The sequence below is a fragment of the Musa acuminata genome, chromosome BXJ3-10 (assembly GCF_036884655.1).
Source record: "Musa acuminata AAA Group cultivar baxijiao chromosome BXJ3-10, Cavendish_Baxijiao_AAA, whole genome shotgun sequence".
Lineage (NCBI taxonomy): Eukaryota > Viridiplantae > Streptophyta > Magnoliopsida > Zingiberales > Musaceae > Musa > Musa acuminata.
In genome coordinates this window covers 29769027-29785606 of record NC_088358.1, presented here as the reverse complement: position 1 = coordinate 29785606, position 16580 = coordinate 29769027, and the positions used below count along the sequence as shown (strand labels likewise).

At 45.5% G+C, this 16580-nt stretch overlaps 5 protein-coding genes across 7 annotated transcripts; 3 read left to right on the top strand and 2 right to left on the bottom strand.

Annotated features, from left to right (window-relative positions):
- Positions 1 to 417: 417 nt before the first annotated feature.
- On the bottom strand, positions 418 to 1877 carry LOC135651336 (zinc-finger homeodomain protein 6-like). Of its 2 annotated transcripts, none has more exons than XM_065171366.1 (2): positions 1627 to 1877; positions 418 to 1545 (listed from the first exon to the last, which is right to left on the bottom strand). In XM_065171366.1, exon 2 carries the CDS (start codon positions 1469 to 1471, stop codon positions 530 to 532), a length of 942 nt encoding a protein of 313 aa, XP_065027438.1. In that variant the 5' UTR covers positions 1472 to 1545; positions 1627 to 1877; the 3' UTR covers positions 418 to 529. The 2 variants fall into 2 exon arrangements, with proteins under 2 accessions (XP_065027438.1, XP_065027437.1); XM_065171365.1 differs by having other exon boundaries at positions 1650 to 1876.
- Positions 1878 to 3175: 1298 nt separating this feature from the next.
- LOC103968773 (iron-sulfur cluster assembly protein 1) lies at positions 3176 to 7308 on the top strand. The gene is made up of 3 exons (XM_009382082.3): positions 3176 to 3527; positions 4385 to 4439; positions 7003 to 7308. The coding sequence occupies exons 1-3, from the start codon at positions 3233 to 3235 to the stop codon at positions 7163 to 7165; spliced, it is 513 nt and encodes a 170-aa protein (XP_009380357.2). The 5' UTR covers positions 3176 to 3232; the 3' UTR covers positions 7166 to 7308.
- A 1012-nt stretch (positions 7309 to 8320) lies between these two features.
- LOC135650662 (dof zinc finger protein DOF5.6-like) lies at positions 8321 to 10214 on the bottom strand. 2 transcript variants are annotated; one of them, XM_065170162.1, is made up of 2 exons: positions 9922 to 10214; positions 8321 to 9618 (listed from the first exon to the last, which is right to left on the bottom strand). In XM_065170162.1, the coding sequence occupies exons 1-2, from the start codon at positions 9973 to 9975 to the stop codon at positions 8773 to 8775; spliced, it is 900 nt and encodes a 299-aa protein (XP_065026234.1). In that variant the 5' UTR covers positions 9976 to 10214; the 3' UTR covers positions 8321 to 8772. The 2 variants fall into 2 exon arrangements, with proteins under 2 accessions (XP_065026234.1, XP_065026235.1); XM_065170163.1 differs by having other exon boundaries at positions 8321 to 9615.
- Positions 10215 to 11398: 1184 nt separating this feature from the next.
- LOC135651741 (small ribosomal subunit protein uS12) lies at positions 11399 to 14045 on the top strand. The gene is made up of 4 exons (XM_065172136.1): positions 11399 to 11556; positions 13025 to 13180; positions 13278 to 13404; positions 13702 to 14045. Exons 1-4 carry the CDS (start codon positions 11552 to 11554, stop codon positions 13840 to 13842), a joined length of 429 nt encoding a protein of 142 aa, XP_065028208.1. The 5' UTR covers positions 11399 to 11551; the 3' UTR covers positions 13843 to 14045.
- Positions 14046 to 14105: 60 nt separating this feature from the next.
- On the top strand, positions 14106 to 16386 carry LOC135651740 (probable UDP-glucosyl transferase 73B6). Its single transcript, XM_065172135.1, has 2 exons — positions 14106 to 14179; positions 14757 to 16386. Exon 2 carries the CDS (start codon positions 14781 to 14783, stop codon positions 16218 to 16220), a length of 1440 nt encoding a protein of 479 aa, XP_065028207.1. The 5' UTR covers positions 14106 to 14179; positions 14757 to 14780; the 3' UTR covers positions 16221 to 16386.
- The last annotated feature ends 194 nt before the right edge of the window (positions 16387 to 16580 follow it).

Here is a 16580-nt window from a genome sequence, read left to right as displayed (position 1 = left end):
GGAATGGCAATTGTTCTTTACAGATCCGTTACTGCAGAAGGCTCTTCAACGGTGTATTGTAAGTGCAAGCAATCAACAGACAAAATGTCCGAGAGACGTGCAGCAACAAAAGATCTTCCACACTGCAACCTTTTAGCTTTCCCTTCCGACTCACCAGCATTTTATTTGGCTGATGATTCTGAATAATCTTTCATGAGAAAAGGAAACCGATTTATTGGGTTGCTCGAAAGTCCATTATCTCCTCCCTAAATCAATCATTCATCCTGGATTTTACTTGGTTTCAGGATCAGGGCAGTGGTGCCGTCGTGGATCCAATCGATGGTTCCATTGTCGCACACTCGTAAATGCTTCATTACTTTCTCCACCGAGCGCAGCAGAACCATGTGGCGTGCCAAAAGAAACTACGATGCAACAGGATTAAACAGATGACTCTTACATGTCATGCCATTACTCCATCTGCTGGTCTAAGAACAAGAAACAACAGCGGAAACAAATTAAAGGTACGACAAGGCTTCTCTCCTCATGCTCCTCAGTCTTCCGGCATTTCATGCTGCGGCTGCTCCTCCTCGTCCTCCTCCTCCTCCTGCTGCGGCGGCGGCTGCTGCTGCTGCTGCTGCTTCCTCGAGGAGTTCTTGTTGTTGTGCATCCACACCTTGAGCACTTGCCTGCTGACGCCAACGTCTCTGCAGAATTGCTGCACCGCGGCATCGTCCTGCTTCTGCATCCTCCACCCCACCGTCTCGGCGAAGGCCAACATGCTTTCCTTCTGTTCTGCCGTGAATTTAGTCCGAAACCTCTTCTTGGACGCAATGAACTGCTGCGGCGGCGCCCCCGCCATCAGCTCCTCGCTTGATGACTCCGTCGCCGCCCCTACGCTTGCACCGGCGCTGTTCCCGGCGTGCAGCAGAAGGCCGGATGGCTTCAGAGCGTGATGGTGAGGAAGTGGAGGTGGAGGGAGGTGGGGCGGAGGAAGCAAGAGAGGGACTCTGCCATGGGTGCCGTTCTGAAGGTCGCAGAGCGCACAGTCCGTCTCGTTGTCTTTGCGGTGGAAGCTCCGGTGGCAGCCGCAAGCGGCGCACCTGAGCGCGTCGTCGCTGCGTGGCATGAACTCGCAGCAGCCGTCGAGGATGTGGCCACCGAGGCTGGCGGCATGATTCCGGAGGCACTCCCGGTACCGCAGTGCCGTGTCAGACTCAGTGGCAGCAATGGCGGCGGCGGCGGCGGTAGAATGAGTCCGATTTCCACCACCACCGCCACCCAATGCACCTGACACGGCAGGAGCTGCGGAGATGGGAGTGGGCTTCTGGATAAGAGACCCCAACCCGTTCCTAGCGTCACCTGCTCCTTCTCTTCCCCCTCCTCTTACGTAGAGGAGTGAGGTGGAGGAGGAGGGTAGAGGCCTGCTGAAGGCTGATTGCTGGAGAGGAGTAGGGTTGTAGACCTCCTCCTGCTCCTGTCTCCTAAATTCCATAAACTAGACTTGGAGACAAACTGTTAACTGATGTTACTCACACACCACCAAGGGAATTAAGAGGCGAGTTTGATCTGCAACAGGACCAGAAAGTCGGAACAAAGTAAAGAAACCCAAGTTAAAATAAAAAGTGTCGGACGGGAAAGGAGACGAACTTAATGCAGCATGCAGTCATCACCTGAGGGAAGGGGGAGTAGTGGTGGAGGAGAAGAGGGAGGAGATGAGAGCAGTAAAACATGGGGGTGGGAGGGACTTGAGGGTCTAAGAAGAGAATCCGGAACAACCGACAGGGTCATGCTTCACTCTCCCCTCCCACGCTCTGCAATTTGACCCCACCTCCATTATTACTGCTGCCCCCTCTCTCTCTCTCTCTCTCTCTCAGGTCTGCTAGCATATGGTAGGTGAGGTTAGGATTCATTGATTGCTTATCTCCTGGGTTGCAAGTTGTGATAAAGCTTCTGTGGGTGTCAGCTATCTTCTTCTGGTCTCTGATGAGGCTGGCTGGGTGTGTGTGCGGTGGTGCCCCTGTCATACCTCCATCAGCTCAGCCATCATGCAGTCCTGGTCAGCCAAAAGAGTCTCAAAGGCTGGGTTTGGAGTGGGAGTTGTATGATGGGGTCCTCCACACCCCAGCAACCCTGTGGGCATGTCAGTCTCTCCGCCAAAAGGGAGGCCCCTCCTCTCTCCTCATATTCCCTTTCTTTTTCTTTTTGCTACTCGAATTCTTGTCTTTTGGTGGATGCATCGATGCGTCGGGGCAGCAAACAGATTAATGGTCTGGATCCCCATGATATGTACTGTCACATACGTGCTGGAGACAGAATGTTCATCGACTTGTCCAAGCTGCAGAGTCGAAGGATGAACATACACTCTGTTCGTTTCAGCCAGAAGGCACCATCTGTTCGCATCGAACGCATTGCCTCAACCCTTGATAGATCGAGAAGAACATGCGATTTCTTCCGCATCGCCCGCATGCATCTCCCAACGATTCACGTATGCCCTCTGCTTCGGCATCATTCCTGCTAAGATTCTCCGGTTTCTTTTAAGGCCACCGGCTCCAAGTCGAAGATGCGTGCATGGGAAGCACCAGAGTGTAAGCCATCTTCTTCCCCTTCACCACAGCATCATGGGAACGATCTCTCGGCTGTTTTCAACTCGGGAATCATTAATCCGGCCAGTTGATCAACTCGTACGTCTCCGAGGTTGACAAGAAAAGTAAATACAACCCATACTATATTTGTCGATAAGAGGAATTATTATTATTATTATTATTATTATTAAGCAAAAAAGAAATCATGGGTAAGACAATACGACGATCGGGTTCGAATCCGTTGTTAGGGATTGGGCTCGGTTGGACTCGGGCTTGAATTGGGTTCGGGGTGGCGGTTGTAAATTTCCAAAACGAGCGAGGGTGTTCCCGAGATGTCACCGATCGTTTTAGGGTAGCAAACGAAGTATCGAACCCACGCAACGACCTGTGGCTCCATTTCTTCGGGAAAGCTTCGTTGCGTCGGATCAGATGTTTTGGATAAAGTAATTCTCCGCGTACTCTCGTCCGACGACTGTTCATCTACCGACGTGTCACCTTTTGATTAATGATTGCATTGTAACTTTTATTCGCAATATTGTAACGGATCCGGATCCGGATCCGAGCCCAACTCCAGACTATCCGCATTAATTTATCGGCGCTCCTATGGAAGTGCTGCTCTCCTTTTTGTCTTCGGTCCAGAGGCGGTCCGAGAGGGTATAGAAAAAAGGAGGATGTTGAGGGCCGCGGGGAGGCGATTTCTAAGGTTAGGGTCGGAGCACCGGGCTCCGACGGCGGCGGTGGCCGCGCGGGCGTATCACGAGAGGGTGGTGGACCACTACGACAATCCCCGGAACGTCGGCTCCTTCGACAAGAACGATCCGACGGTGGGAACGGGCCTGGTCGGCGCGCCCGCGTGTGGCGATGTGATGAAGCTCCAGATAAAGGTCGACGATGCCACCGGGAAAATCGTCGACGCCTGCTTCAAGACCTTCGGCTGTGGCTCCGCCATCGCCTCCTCCTCCGTCGGTCTGACCCTCCGATCCCTAGTTCTTAATACCTTCTCCGATTCTCATCCATTCCTTTTTTTTCTTGGTGACGTCCGATTTGGTCTCTAATGTTTGATGAAATAGTTCAGATAAATTCTTAATCGATTTAGGTTTGGCGGTGGAGAATTGATTTGTGTTGTCTGATTATGTAGAAAATGGTTAAAAGATAATATTTTCTTGGTTTTTGGAATCCAGAAAATGATCCATTCCATAAAGTTAATCTTTAAATGCTATTGATGGGATTTGGATAATCTCAGAAATTTATAGGGAGGAGAAAAAAAGGAACTTTGGTCAATCAACCTCACCCAGGGGAACAAACCTCCACATCCAAGCATTAATATGGTTTAATTACTTCAATTTGGGTGTCCATATTCCTTAAGATATATGGAAGCAGTTAGTTGTTTCACAAGAAAAAGGAAATTACGATCTTAATTTCTGTAGTCGGATCCTACGTTTGATACCAGATGTGGGTGACAATTAAGAGCTCTGGACTTTCATATAGCTCAGTTTTATTTGTTATCCTGCGGTTCCAGTTGTTCTCTTCGGGCTTCAAAGGATGGAGTATAATTTCAAATCTTTTGGTGATCTCTGGGAATATTATGAAATTAGACTTGCGTCTGATTTTGTAACTTATAGCTGTCGAAAGCTGCCAGGAAGGGAAGGGTTACTACTCTTTATTGCTAAAGATTATTAGGCTCATAATCTTGTTCCTTATATGCAGTGTTTTGGTAAACATATGAACTTGTCGTCAGTTCCATGAATGATTTTTCTATTTTGAGAGTAGGAAGTTATTTTTTGTTCAATGCAACTCAGATATTGATCTGGTATCTATTGCAGCTACTGAATGGGTGAAGGGAAAACACATGGAGGAAGTGTTATCCATTAAAAACACGTAAGTGAACTCTTAACTTCATCTTTAGCAATTTGAATTTCTTACTTGTATTCTTTAATTCTTCAAAACTAAAAAAAATAGACCTTGAATATTCTGCATTCTTCTAAAGTATTTGCACCGCCAGGATTTCTTTGAAGTGCCGGGAACATTTGGTTGCTAGATAATATCAGCAAACTCCATGATCTCCTTGTAACCAGAAAATAGTAAAACCTCTTGAGCCCTTGCTTAAGAAGCACACTTCATCAAAATATATCTCCTCTGTTTCTAGACCAGGAAACAAGTGAATACAAAAGAAAAATATTTTGTCTGACTGCAACCGTCCGATTGTTGTGGAAGACATGATACTCATAATTTTGTAATAGGGACCTGGATGTGGAGATCCACTGGAAAGAGTGTCGATCACTTTACTGATCTTGTGAATTGGTTGGTTTAAAGGTATTCGAAACTGCTGATGTTTTAGTGGAGACCTCTTATTAGATTTCAAACCATTTGAAGGGTTATATATACCCACCTGTGCGATGCCTGAGATGCTATGGATTTAGATGAACTTCTTCATACTTTATAATTATTTTGCACCATTTGAGATTCAACTTCTGAACTTCTATGATTTAGTTGAATTTGTTCATACATTATATCTAGATTCTGGAATATTTATCATGTACACTTTGAGAGAAGACACAATTACATGTTTAACTTGAAGAAATTATTACTGTTTCCTGAGAAATAAAGTAGAAAGAAATTACTTCCAAGTATTAAAAGAAGTATCAGTAATATTTTATGTTTTTATTTGCTGCACCATGTTCTTGATTTGCTGTGGTTTGCTCTCTGAAGGTTGAGATTCAATGAGATATAAGTTGGGAAAATGGGTATAAGGTTTGTAACTAGAGAAGAAATTGGAACACTGAAAGAGTAAAATGGGGCTAGGAAATTAACTATGAGGAAGCATTGTGTTCAATCAGAGTCCTGGTTGTTTTGAATTGTTGATGGTAGGAAAATACATAGAGATGGTAAGGATGTATCGATTGCACAATATGGAGTGCACAATATGGTAAGGCTATATGGAGTGCACAATATGCTGGGGGTGTGATGATCTATCATGACTGAAAGAGAATACCTGGCAATCCTGCAATTATGGTATACAAGTCACTAATATGGTACTTTACAATTTCGGGCACATAAGTTTGTCATTTTTGAATTACAGATGTAGGAATTGCCTTTTGTGTTCAATAACTTTTCATACCCTTTCTTGGACAATTGAACCCTCACGACTAGAGATGATAGGTGGCACGTCCGAGTTTTGCAGGAAAATAGGTAGATAGATGATAAATCTCTTCCACTACATGAAATTTATGTGAAAAATTTTATATTTTTTGCAAAGGCCAATGCCAAAAATTGTTGTGAAAATGTCTTAAGTAGCATGGTTCATGGCAGTTCATGTGATGGTTGTAGTGTCTGGATGATGCATGTGGATGGAACTTTTGAATGATTGTTTCATCTTTCAGATTAGGTCATTGCCAAACTAGATGCATGTTTTGCCAACATAACCAGGTATGGAGGTAGAATTTTCATGCAGGGAGTACCGGACTGATACCAGTAAAGAATTTATTAGCAAGTAATTCAATAGGCTGTTGGTCTATCCTTTTTTCTTAATTTGACTTATTTGCTCTTGATAGATAGCGTTTAGAGGCCTTTTTTCCATTAAGAGAATAAAGTCCATCAAAGTTTGAAATCTCCATGAATTGCCAATTCAAGTTTACATGTCAGCGTATCAAATTGGATCCTATTTGTAGGAAAAGAAATGGTTATACATACTATCCTTGACTTAATGCTCATAATCATTTATTCATTAACAAAAGGAACTTGCTATGTATTTAGTGGGGGAATTGTAGGAAGTTTGTACAAATAAATAAAATTGAAATAATTTCTCCTCCTAATAAATGACTATACTCCACAATCATCAATTAGTGTGAGGTAATTCAACATGACCTGTCTTCAAAATTTTGTGTATTGGTGACTCCATAACTTATAATGAAAATGGTTGATTTGTGAGAATCTGTACTGCCAAAAATGTGTATGCCTATTTGGTCGGTAATCTCCGGAGTATGACTTCCTTTCGTAACCCTGAAACAGGAATCAAACTGAAGCTACTTTTGATATGCAAAGAAACTTAGAGCCTTCAGGAAGCAAAATTAGGATCAAGTATCTTTTATAGTGTCCAATGCAAAATTTACGACAGCTAGGTCAATATTTTCTTGGAAATGCAGTTTTACTTTGGGCTTGGATCCTTGCTTGCATTTGTCCTTGGTGTGATGCTTCTAGCAGGTGTGATGCTTCTCTCTTTTCCCATAATCTTTGTCCTTGGTGTGTGTGCGCCACCTGTGTAGCTGACAGTTTGTTGTGGAAAAGATTCTACCTCTTATCTGATTTTTAATGCCATGTTTATGGTAATGCTTTTGATTTGAACCAGATGGTTACCTGCTATTGAATCTGACAGCTCCCAGAATATTGTGGTCTTTCTCATTTACAATTGACTCCGATGATATTTACTTGTGCGATTTTACAGAGAAATTGCCAAACACCTTTCTCTTCCCCCAGTGAAGCTCCACTGCAGCATGCTTGCAGAGGATGCAATCAAAGCTGCTGTGAAGGACTACGAAGCAAAGAAAGCCAAGCTGGAAGCCGGAAACGCTGAGACCACACAGACGGAGAAGGTTGATGGTGCTTGACATGCCACGGTCATACCACTAGATGTTGTTGGTGCTGTACTCGTGTGTTAGCTTTTGCTTGGTGTGCCAATATCAAGTAATATGTCACTATAGCAGAATATGTCTTGAATAATAAATCTTGAATATGATCGTGATTTAGATTAGCTCTTTGTAGGCCCTTCTGCTCGTAAACTCAAATTTCAAAATCAGCACTAGATATTTTGTCTAAATTCTTTAAAATGGTATCATATCACGTACGGCCAGTGAATCTCGCATTCAACTGTAATAAATTTATTTGTTTATTATCATTAATCATGACGGCTACAGCCGCTTTTCTAATATTAGGTTGCATTGCGGGCGGTATCGAGTATTACTGGAGCAACGAACCAATACAGTTAGCTTCCCCATCGTTCTTCGACAAAGTAGGCTATCCGTATGCTGTAGCTGTCCAAGAGAGCTGCCTGCTGACCGCACCCTTGGCTATTGCTCCCTCATCCTCCTCCTCTCTGGGAAAGCCACTGCAATCACATCCTCAATATGTGCAGTTGCTACTTGACAATGGTGTCCTGGGAACCGAACTGGGTTTCCATCGAGTTTGTGAACCTTTGTTCAACCAGTGAGCTGTCGGCGGAGGAAAAGCGTTCAGAATTATTTCGTGTACTCGCATTGACAGGCACCGACGAGGTATGGTCTTGCAATGAGTAAGACGAACCTTTGAGACCATTCCTTTGGTGGCCCCTACAACTGTAGATAGATATCGCTTTACCTAGGACCTAGTTTTCTGCATCCTGGATTTGACACGCAAATCTATGCAGTCAACCTTATCCCATCTGCAAAAGGATCACGGCTTGCGTATGTACCACCGTATCATCTCATCTCCTCTCGTCTCCCAGGATTATGCATGCCGACGAGACCAAGAGGTGGCAGAACTATACATAAAACTAGAGTAGAAGAAGCATTTGATGCTCGAAACCTCAACCGATTCATATGAGTAGACGGAATTTGATGAAACAATGGCATCAATGAGAAGTACAGCCTAATCATGCATGCAATGGCATCTTATATTTCTCCCGTGCGTTTGCTTTTATTTCTTATTAGTTACAGTACTAAGATATTCTTAGTAGAATTGAGGTCTAAAATCTCGAGTTTTTCGACCGTGTATTTAGTGGCTAAAAGAGAAGTCTTTTGGACGTGACAAACTTAAGTTCAAGCTCAAAGTAAATACAAGTTCAAAGCACCGTAGCATACATACGACCATCTTGTGGCGTGAGTTAAAGTAAGGTATCAGATAGAAAAAGACATAAACCGAACCTGAGTTCATCCCTCCCGAGTCTTGGAATTTCTTTTTCTGAAACGTCGATTGTATTTCTTTCTCTAGGAATCCACTTAAAGATCAAGTTGCTACAAAGACTTCATCAAGGGATAGGGAAAAAGGACAGAAAGAAACAAGAAGAAAGTATCAAACCATTGATTAGGTCACTCCACTGCTTCTATGATCACTTCACATTGCTCCGGAAATGGAAGACCAATCGAAAGGGAAAGAGCAAATACTCGAAGCAACATAGTCAGAATGCTTCTTCTCTACCATTACGTAGTTGATTGTGGTAACGACTAGCAGAACTCTAGTTTCACATGGTCGCCGAGGAGCCATGTCCGTTCATCATCCCACTCCACGATCCAAGGCCATCGGAGCACCCCATTGCTTCACGTCCAGCATCGGCACAACACTGATCTTGCCACTCCATCGATAGAATCCTATCGCTGGGCTTGACATCCACCGCATTTGCCTCCTCGCGCCCATCCAAGGGGAGTGCCAGCTTCTGACATGTCTCCATGAAGGCCGCATGGTTCCCATCGATGGAGAAACCACAAGCGTTCGAGCCATGGAAGCCGGCTGAGGTGAATCCATGACTTGCTTCTCCGAGCCCTGCTATGCCTCCGCCCAAGGGAAGATGGCTCCTAGGAAACATGGCTCCGAACTTTGTATCCATGAGATCGAGACCATCCATAGTGTTGTCGAGCATCAGGTTGTACTTGCACTCCGTGAAATCGATGTTCCGGGGAGCATAGGTCAGTGACTCGAGATGCGACAGTTGCACCAAGGGAAAGGATTGGTGGAGAGCCTGCAGGGTTGCGTCCTGGAACGGCGAGGCCGTCGGATGAAACAGGTCGGCTGTCTTCTTAACATTCGGGCGCTTGTTCTTCCGGCAGCCGCCGCCGACAGGCACATTCCGAAGCGTTCCACCTTTAGTCCAATACCTCCTGCATGTCTTGCAGAAGTACCTCGGCTGAGACAGGCTGTAGTTGTTATAGTAGCAGAACTTGGTGTGAGTCGAGTCACACCGGGGGCACTTGAGGGCCTGATCATGTTGCGGCCGCAGCCTTTTGTCCATGACCGGCGGCCTTGAGCATGAGATCAGTTCGCTGGACGGGGAGGAGGAATTCGTCCCGCTGTCCTCTTGAACCATGCCCTGCTGCATAAATTGCGACAAGGATCATCATCAAATGTAAGATTCCAATCACCACTCGACATACTTCGAAAAGATCAACTGAAAAGAGATCAAATCTTAATGCACATAGTCAAGAACTACAAGCATCATATGATTCAGCATCAAGAACTACGGTCCTCTTGATGTACACACATGCAGAATCAAAAAAATGAGAGGCGAGTCGATATTCTGCTACGGAACATGAAGGCATCGAGCATTCATTTATGCGACCAACGTATGTGGATTGCCAAACATCGTGGCCACAGAAATTTCGAAGCGATGACTTGCCTTTAGCCAGTCGGAAGAGGCGTCCATGCAAATCTGCATCGGAGGAGTTGACATTTTGCAGATAAGAACAAAGCAGAAAATGAGATTTAACTAGTATCCAAATTAAACAATATGTTGCAAAGGACCGACTACTGATGCGGGGGTGCGAAGAGGAGGGAAGGATAGCTGGTGAGCGTCGGTGGGGCATGAAAGGTCGTGAGGATGTGAATATGAAGGGAGAAAAAGATGGGCGAGCGGCCACTGCGGCTCTCCTCCTTGTGGGAGTGGGGACACGTCTTGTCGGAAGCAAAGACCGACGACCCTGTGATACAGCTAGCTTAGCGGCCACAAAAGAACCAGCCGTCTGCCTTTCGTGTTTAGTTTGCAGAGAAAAGAAGGACGTACGCGGACACCAACATTAATCCCATGGAAGTCAAGCATCTTCTACGCACGATATTCCATGTCTGTATACTGTATCATCGTCGTATGTGATTTTTCTTCTTCTCGTATTCGCCTTGCGGACACCAAACTGCAGTAAAGCAGCTGCAGTTTCATCATGAATCAACGTGGGTCGTATTCTTCTTCCACCGACTCCTTCAACTCTCCATCGCGTGGATGCAACCAAACTGATCGTAGTGTTCTTTTCCTGGCTGCTGCGCAAGCCTAGCCTGCAAAGACAGCCACAGATAAATCTCGATAATGTGTGTAATGGAGACGACATCCGATCCAAATTCGATTCAAAAAGTTATGAGTTCTTGTTTTGGCTTTATAGGCTCGTCGAATTTGGATTTGAATCGTCCCATCGATAAAAATCTTATCTCTTCTGCGATTGCTCGGACACCGGCAGCCGGAGCCGTACAATGAAAGAATCCAAACACGTGTCAGGAGGTGCAATGTCGTTGGGCGATGGGAATATTTAGGTCCTCGGGAAAGCAGCAACAGCAGACCGCAAGCTCACTCCACGGCACGCCGTGGTCCGAAGAGGTGACATGGGTGGAGACCACCGCTTCCCTTTCCCCTTTCTGGCTCTCCACCCCTCAAGCAAGGGATCGATTCCACGGGACCCTCACGTGACTGCAGCGTGTCGCTCGTGGTGACGGCGAGACGTACGCTCGCGAGGAGCCGAACGCGCTGCTGCTTGCTGCGAACGACCGTCTGATCATCTGTTCGATCGACGAGACCGCGCGCGAGCACGGGATAGATGGCTGAGATCGTGATCTCCTCCTCTTGGCGACTGGTGATTCGCCGTCACCGTGCACGGCCTGCAATGGCGGAGTGTGCAGCGCTGGCAGACACCGCCCGCGTTCATGGCATGCGTGACCGACCGAGTCGATTCTGTAGCCTTTTCAGTTGCTGCCTTCTGAAAGAAATGGTGAACACGTTCAAATCACGTGTAAAGACACGTACGTTGGGCCGGGCCTTCTTCAATTGGGCCAGACTGACAGCCTGACTTGATGTTATCATAGACACGTCACATGGAGTCAGATGCTAACTGGGCCAGATTTCAGGCGTATACCGGCGGCTCGGTCCATTAGTATATATTGCTTGGGCGCAGCTAGGGCATCCCCACGCTCCGCCGCACTCGGATTCTTTCCAGCCCCAGACGCCGAGGGAGAGGTGAGAGAGGAAGGACGTTGCGACATCCAACACGATGGGGTGAGTTTCCGTGAGAGCTTGACTCGTGTTACTTTGTTGTTTTCAGTTCCCTCGTCCTTTTGTAATGCCACATTTGAACTCTCCTTGCGGTGTAGTCACTGGTGCTATACTTCTTATGTTCTTTGGATATCTTGGATTGGGTTTTGGATCTGGTTCTAATGGACGTTGGAGTCATCTTTGGCGGTTTACGTTGGAACTTTCAAGTTCAATATTGGTAGTTTTACTGCTTTAGGTGGTTAAATGCTTTATCTTTTCAAGGTAATTGGAGAAGAAAATGAATGGGTTTTGGTTGCTTGGGACATTCAATCCATGTGATGTTAACATAGGTTATGAGCGATGACTATTGATTTTAATAAATTTGTTGCATTTGATGTCAATATTTCTCTGAGTGAGTAATCAAAAGGCACTCTTCATTTGTGCTTTTTTTATTTCTTTGTTTATTTTTGAACTGTGGATTTGTAATTCTTCAGTCTTACATCGTTCATCATACTTTTTCTTTAATGTGTAAATTCATCACTATAGTTTAGCTCTTACATCATGTATCTGATGCCATAAATTGATCACTATAGTTTAGCTCTTGCATCATATATCTGATGTTATTTCTGTGAGGTCTGTAGCAACGAGTGAAACAGGTTTTTTACACTATTCTGATTAATCTTTGATGCAAACCGTTTGATTATAGTAGAAGTTGAAGATAATGTAATATTAGGTTGCTTTGCTAGTTCATGTGGAAGGAAATGCTGGACATCAGGATGAGTCATTTGCATTTAATAATCCAAGTATGCTACGTAGACGTTCTGGATCAGGAAAACATTCCTTGAACATTTGTGCCTAGTTGTTGGAGTCCCGAATTGGTTTGAATAAGCGTATGATGGTGATATAATTTTTTTTCTTCTCTGAACTTACTAGGCCGTATCTGTCTCATGTTCATGCTGCAAGTTGGCAACATGTAAAACAAAACAACGCTAATGTTTGGCTTCCTTTGTTTTTATTGGCTTCAGCCTTGACCTAATTTTATTGGGTCCTTAAGGTTTGTTACTGGTACGTAGTTGCTTGGCACTGATCCTCTTTAACATGAAATGGAATTTAAGTTTATGATCCATGTGATTTGATTGTCTTAGAACAAAGGCTTCAGTGGTAGGGGTGTCAGATTTGTTAATTCAGTCTCATATTGTGGCAAGGAGGAAGTTTATATGTCTGTGACATAACCAACAAAATTATTTGGTAGTAACTTTAAGATCATGTATGAGAATGGATCTTGATTATGAGATATACCATGTGCAGAAAGAAAAACAGTGATCAGTGCTTCTAAGTGTTGTGGCAAACTCACTGGTTTTTGGTACCTGGCCATTGGATTGCATTTCAGATGATAAGGAGTAGAAACCATGAAACTATTCTGCCTCTATGATAAAGACAGATGTTTGTTGAAAATGAAAGCTTTTTCATAAACTTTTTAGCTCTGTTCCAGGAAGACTCGTGGTATGGGAGCTGGGCGCAAGCTCAAAACTCACAGGAGAAGGCAGAGATGGGCCGACAAAGCATACAAGAAAAGTCATCTTGGCAATGAATGGAAGAAGCCCTTCGCTGGTTCTTCGCATGCCAAGGGTATTGTCCTTGAGAAGATGTAAGCTATATGCTCATAACTTTTTACTCTTTTCTCCTCTTTCTTTCAGTTTTGGTTGCTTATACTGGCAGGTCTGACATTGGATTGCCTGTTGCAGAGGTATCGAAGCTAAGCAGCCCAACTCTGCCATCCGGAAGTGTGCGAGAGTTCAGCTGATAAAGAACGGGAAGAAAATTGCAGCCTTTGTGCCAAATGATGGTTGCTTAAATTTCATCGAGGAAAATGTAAGTTTCATTTGTTGATTTTTCTAGAAATTCTCTATCATTAAGCTCTCCTGGAAAATGATCTTAATTTGCTTGTCAGCAAGAAAATTATTGAAAGGGATATTACCTTGTTGGTCTTCCATAGACCTGGTGTGGGAACAATCTGGTGCCATCATCGCATCGCCGAGTGTGTACATGCTCATGGTGCTGATCTTGCTTCAAGATTAAAAAGAAAAGAAAAAAATAATTGTAACCATCCCATCGGTATCAGTTTTCTGTGACTTCTGCTAATCGAAGGGAGTTGCTTTGCTTTTGCAGGATGAAGTCTTGATTGCTGGATTTGGACGTAAGGGCCATGCGGTGGGCGATATCCCTGGGGTGAGGTTTAAGGTTGTGAAGGTCTCAGGTGTGTCCCTGTTGGCATTATTCAAGGAAAAGAAAGAGAAGCCTCGGTCTTGATGCTTTATGGCATTATTCCGAACGAACCAGTTAGTCATTTGTTTCGCCCAATAATTGGTACTTTATTTTAAATTTCTTTTTTCATGGTTTCCGGTGAACTGTCTTTGAAGATGTTTTATGGTGTCTGTTTGTGAAGCATTGCTACCTGCTCGACCACCATGGATGCTTTTTTTGTAGTTTATGCCAGTGTTGTCATTTCCTCACCGATCTAGAGCTTTAAGTAATCAATTGATTCCTTGTGCTGGAATGGTTTTAGAACATGTTTTTGCAGGTACTTGCTGATGGAACTATTTGGCTTGAAAGCATGACAGTGGAAGACCCAAAGATGGTCACCGAGGTATGATCGACACTGGGCTCTATTTTTTTCTTATTTCACAGATTTACTATTCTTCTTCAAAAAAATAGATTCTAGAATCATATCATATAGCACCATACCCTCGCATGGTTTTTTTCTTTTTTTTGGAGTTGTTTGACATATGTGCGATAAACATTAACATAGCATAAATTCTCACGGCATGACACAAATTTTGAAGAGAAATTGATAGTTTAAAAACTGAATAGATCGATCCATCTAGAAGACAAAAGAACTGTCGATTAATGCTTAGCTTTTGGGCTCTTCATGGCTTAAACAATTGTTGCATTAAATCTCCTTCGTAAGGTAGCCATTTTAGGACATTGAGATCTAAAACTGCTAATACAGCCAAGTATAAGAAACAGATGAATCCATTTGAAACCGAGGAAGGACAGACAAGAAAGTTAAAGATTAGTTCTTGAATAGAAAGTGAGGAAAAATAGAAAGATGATGAGATGGAAAGAAAGAGTGTATGACAGCCCATTTCAATTGTTCGAGAACAATATAAAAGCCATTTTTAAGGAACCATAGACTTCGATTGTTCACTCACTCCCTGTAACAGTGAGCAAAGGACTTCCATCCATCCATGGGCTGGGAAGCACCACCTCTCCACATCCTTCTGTTCCCTCTCATGTCCCCCGGCCACACACTTCCCATGGTCGATTTGGCCAAGCTCCTGGCCGCGCGTGGCGTCAGAACCACCATACTCACTACCCCAGCCAATGCGCCGTCCCTGGAAGCTGCCATCGAACTGGCCCAACGCTCCTACCAATACCCCATTGAACTCCATGTCATCCCCTTCCCCTCGACCGCCGTCGGCCTACCCGAGGGTTGCGAGAACGCCTCCTCCGTCCCGTATCACCAACATCCCACCTTCATGACCGGCGTCACCATGCTCCAAGAACCCTTCCGCCGCGTCCTCACGGAACTTCTCCCTGACGCCGCCATAACCGACTGGTTCCTCCCATGGACTTTTAACATCTCTGAGGAGCTCAACATTCCACGCCTGGTCTTCCATGGCATCAGTTTCTTCGCCCTTTGCGCCCACGCAAGCCTACTCTTCGAGCAGCTGCCCACCGACGAAGATACCATCACCATTCCCAACTTTCCTCGCCGTGTCGAGCTGCAACGGTCGCAGATGCCTGACGAGACACAGATGCATCCCGTTTTCACGGAAATTATACATCAGATTGCAGAGTGGGAGCCGAAGAGCTACGGGGTGGTGGTGAACAGCTTCTACGAGCTGGAGGCGGAGTTTGCGGACCACTTGAGGAACGTGCTGGGGCAGAAGGCATGGCACGTCGGCCCCGTGTCCCTGTGCAACGCGCGAGCGGAGCAGCAGTCGCGCAGAGGAAACAAACCCGCCATCGACGGAGAGGAGTGCCTCAAATGGCTGGGTGAGAAGGAGGCCGGATCCGTGCTGTACGTATGTTTCGGGAGCATGGGCACGTTCACGGAGGCCCAGTTCCGCGAGCTAGCTTTGGGCCTCGAGGCCTCCGGCCGCCCGTTCATTTGGGCGGTCAAGAAATGCCGCGACGAATGGTGGCCGGAGCGGTTCATGGCGAGGATGGAGGGAAGGTGCCTGATCCTGAGAGGCTGGGCGCCGCAGATCCTAATACTGAACCACGCGGCCGTAGGCGGCTTCGTGACGCACTGCGGTTGGAACTCGAGCCTGGAGGCCGTCACCGCCGGCGTGCCCATGGTCACCTGGCCGTTCTTCGCGGAGCAATTTTTCAACGAGAAATTGCTCGTTGAGGTGCTCAAGATCGGGGTGGCCATCGGAGCGAAGCAGCACACGGTGGTCCCAGAACAGAGACCCTTGATCACAGCAGCAGAGATAGAGAGGACGGTAAGGCGTCTGATGGATGACGGTGAGGAAGCAAACATGATGAGGTCGAGGGCGAGGGAGTTGTCGTTCATGGCAAAGAGCGCCGTCGACGAGGGTGGCTCGTCTTACATTGATACGCAAAACTTGATCCAAGAATTAACCAACAGACGGACGATGCCAAACTCGAAATCCCAGTAGGAGTCCGCTACGTTAGCTGTTATTGTGATTGCTAATCTTGGTGTTATTATATTATGCGTGCATGCATATGATATCTCTACTGTTACAACTTTCTGTTACAGTCGAGGCCACGTTTGCGAAGGGATTTAGTCAAATAAAAAAGACATGGATCTCTGTGATGTGATCAGTGACATGTGTGTGTATATATATATATATATCAGCAGTCCACGGTAGACGCAGAAGAGAGGCCCTTGCTCGTAGCAGCAGAGATACAGATGGTCATAAGCCAGTTGATGGATGGAGACGATGAGGAGGCGAAGAGAATGAGGCGGAGAGTCAGAAAGCTCTCCCTAATGGCCGAGAGGGCTACCGAGGAGGGTG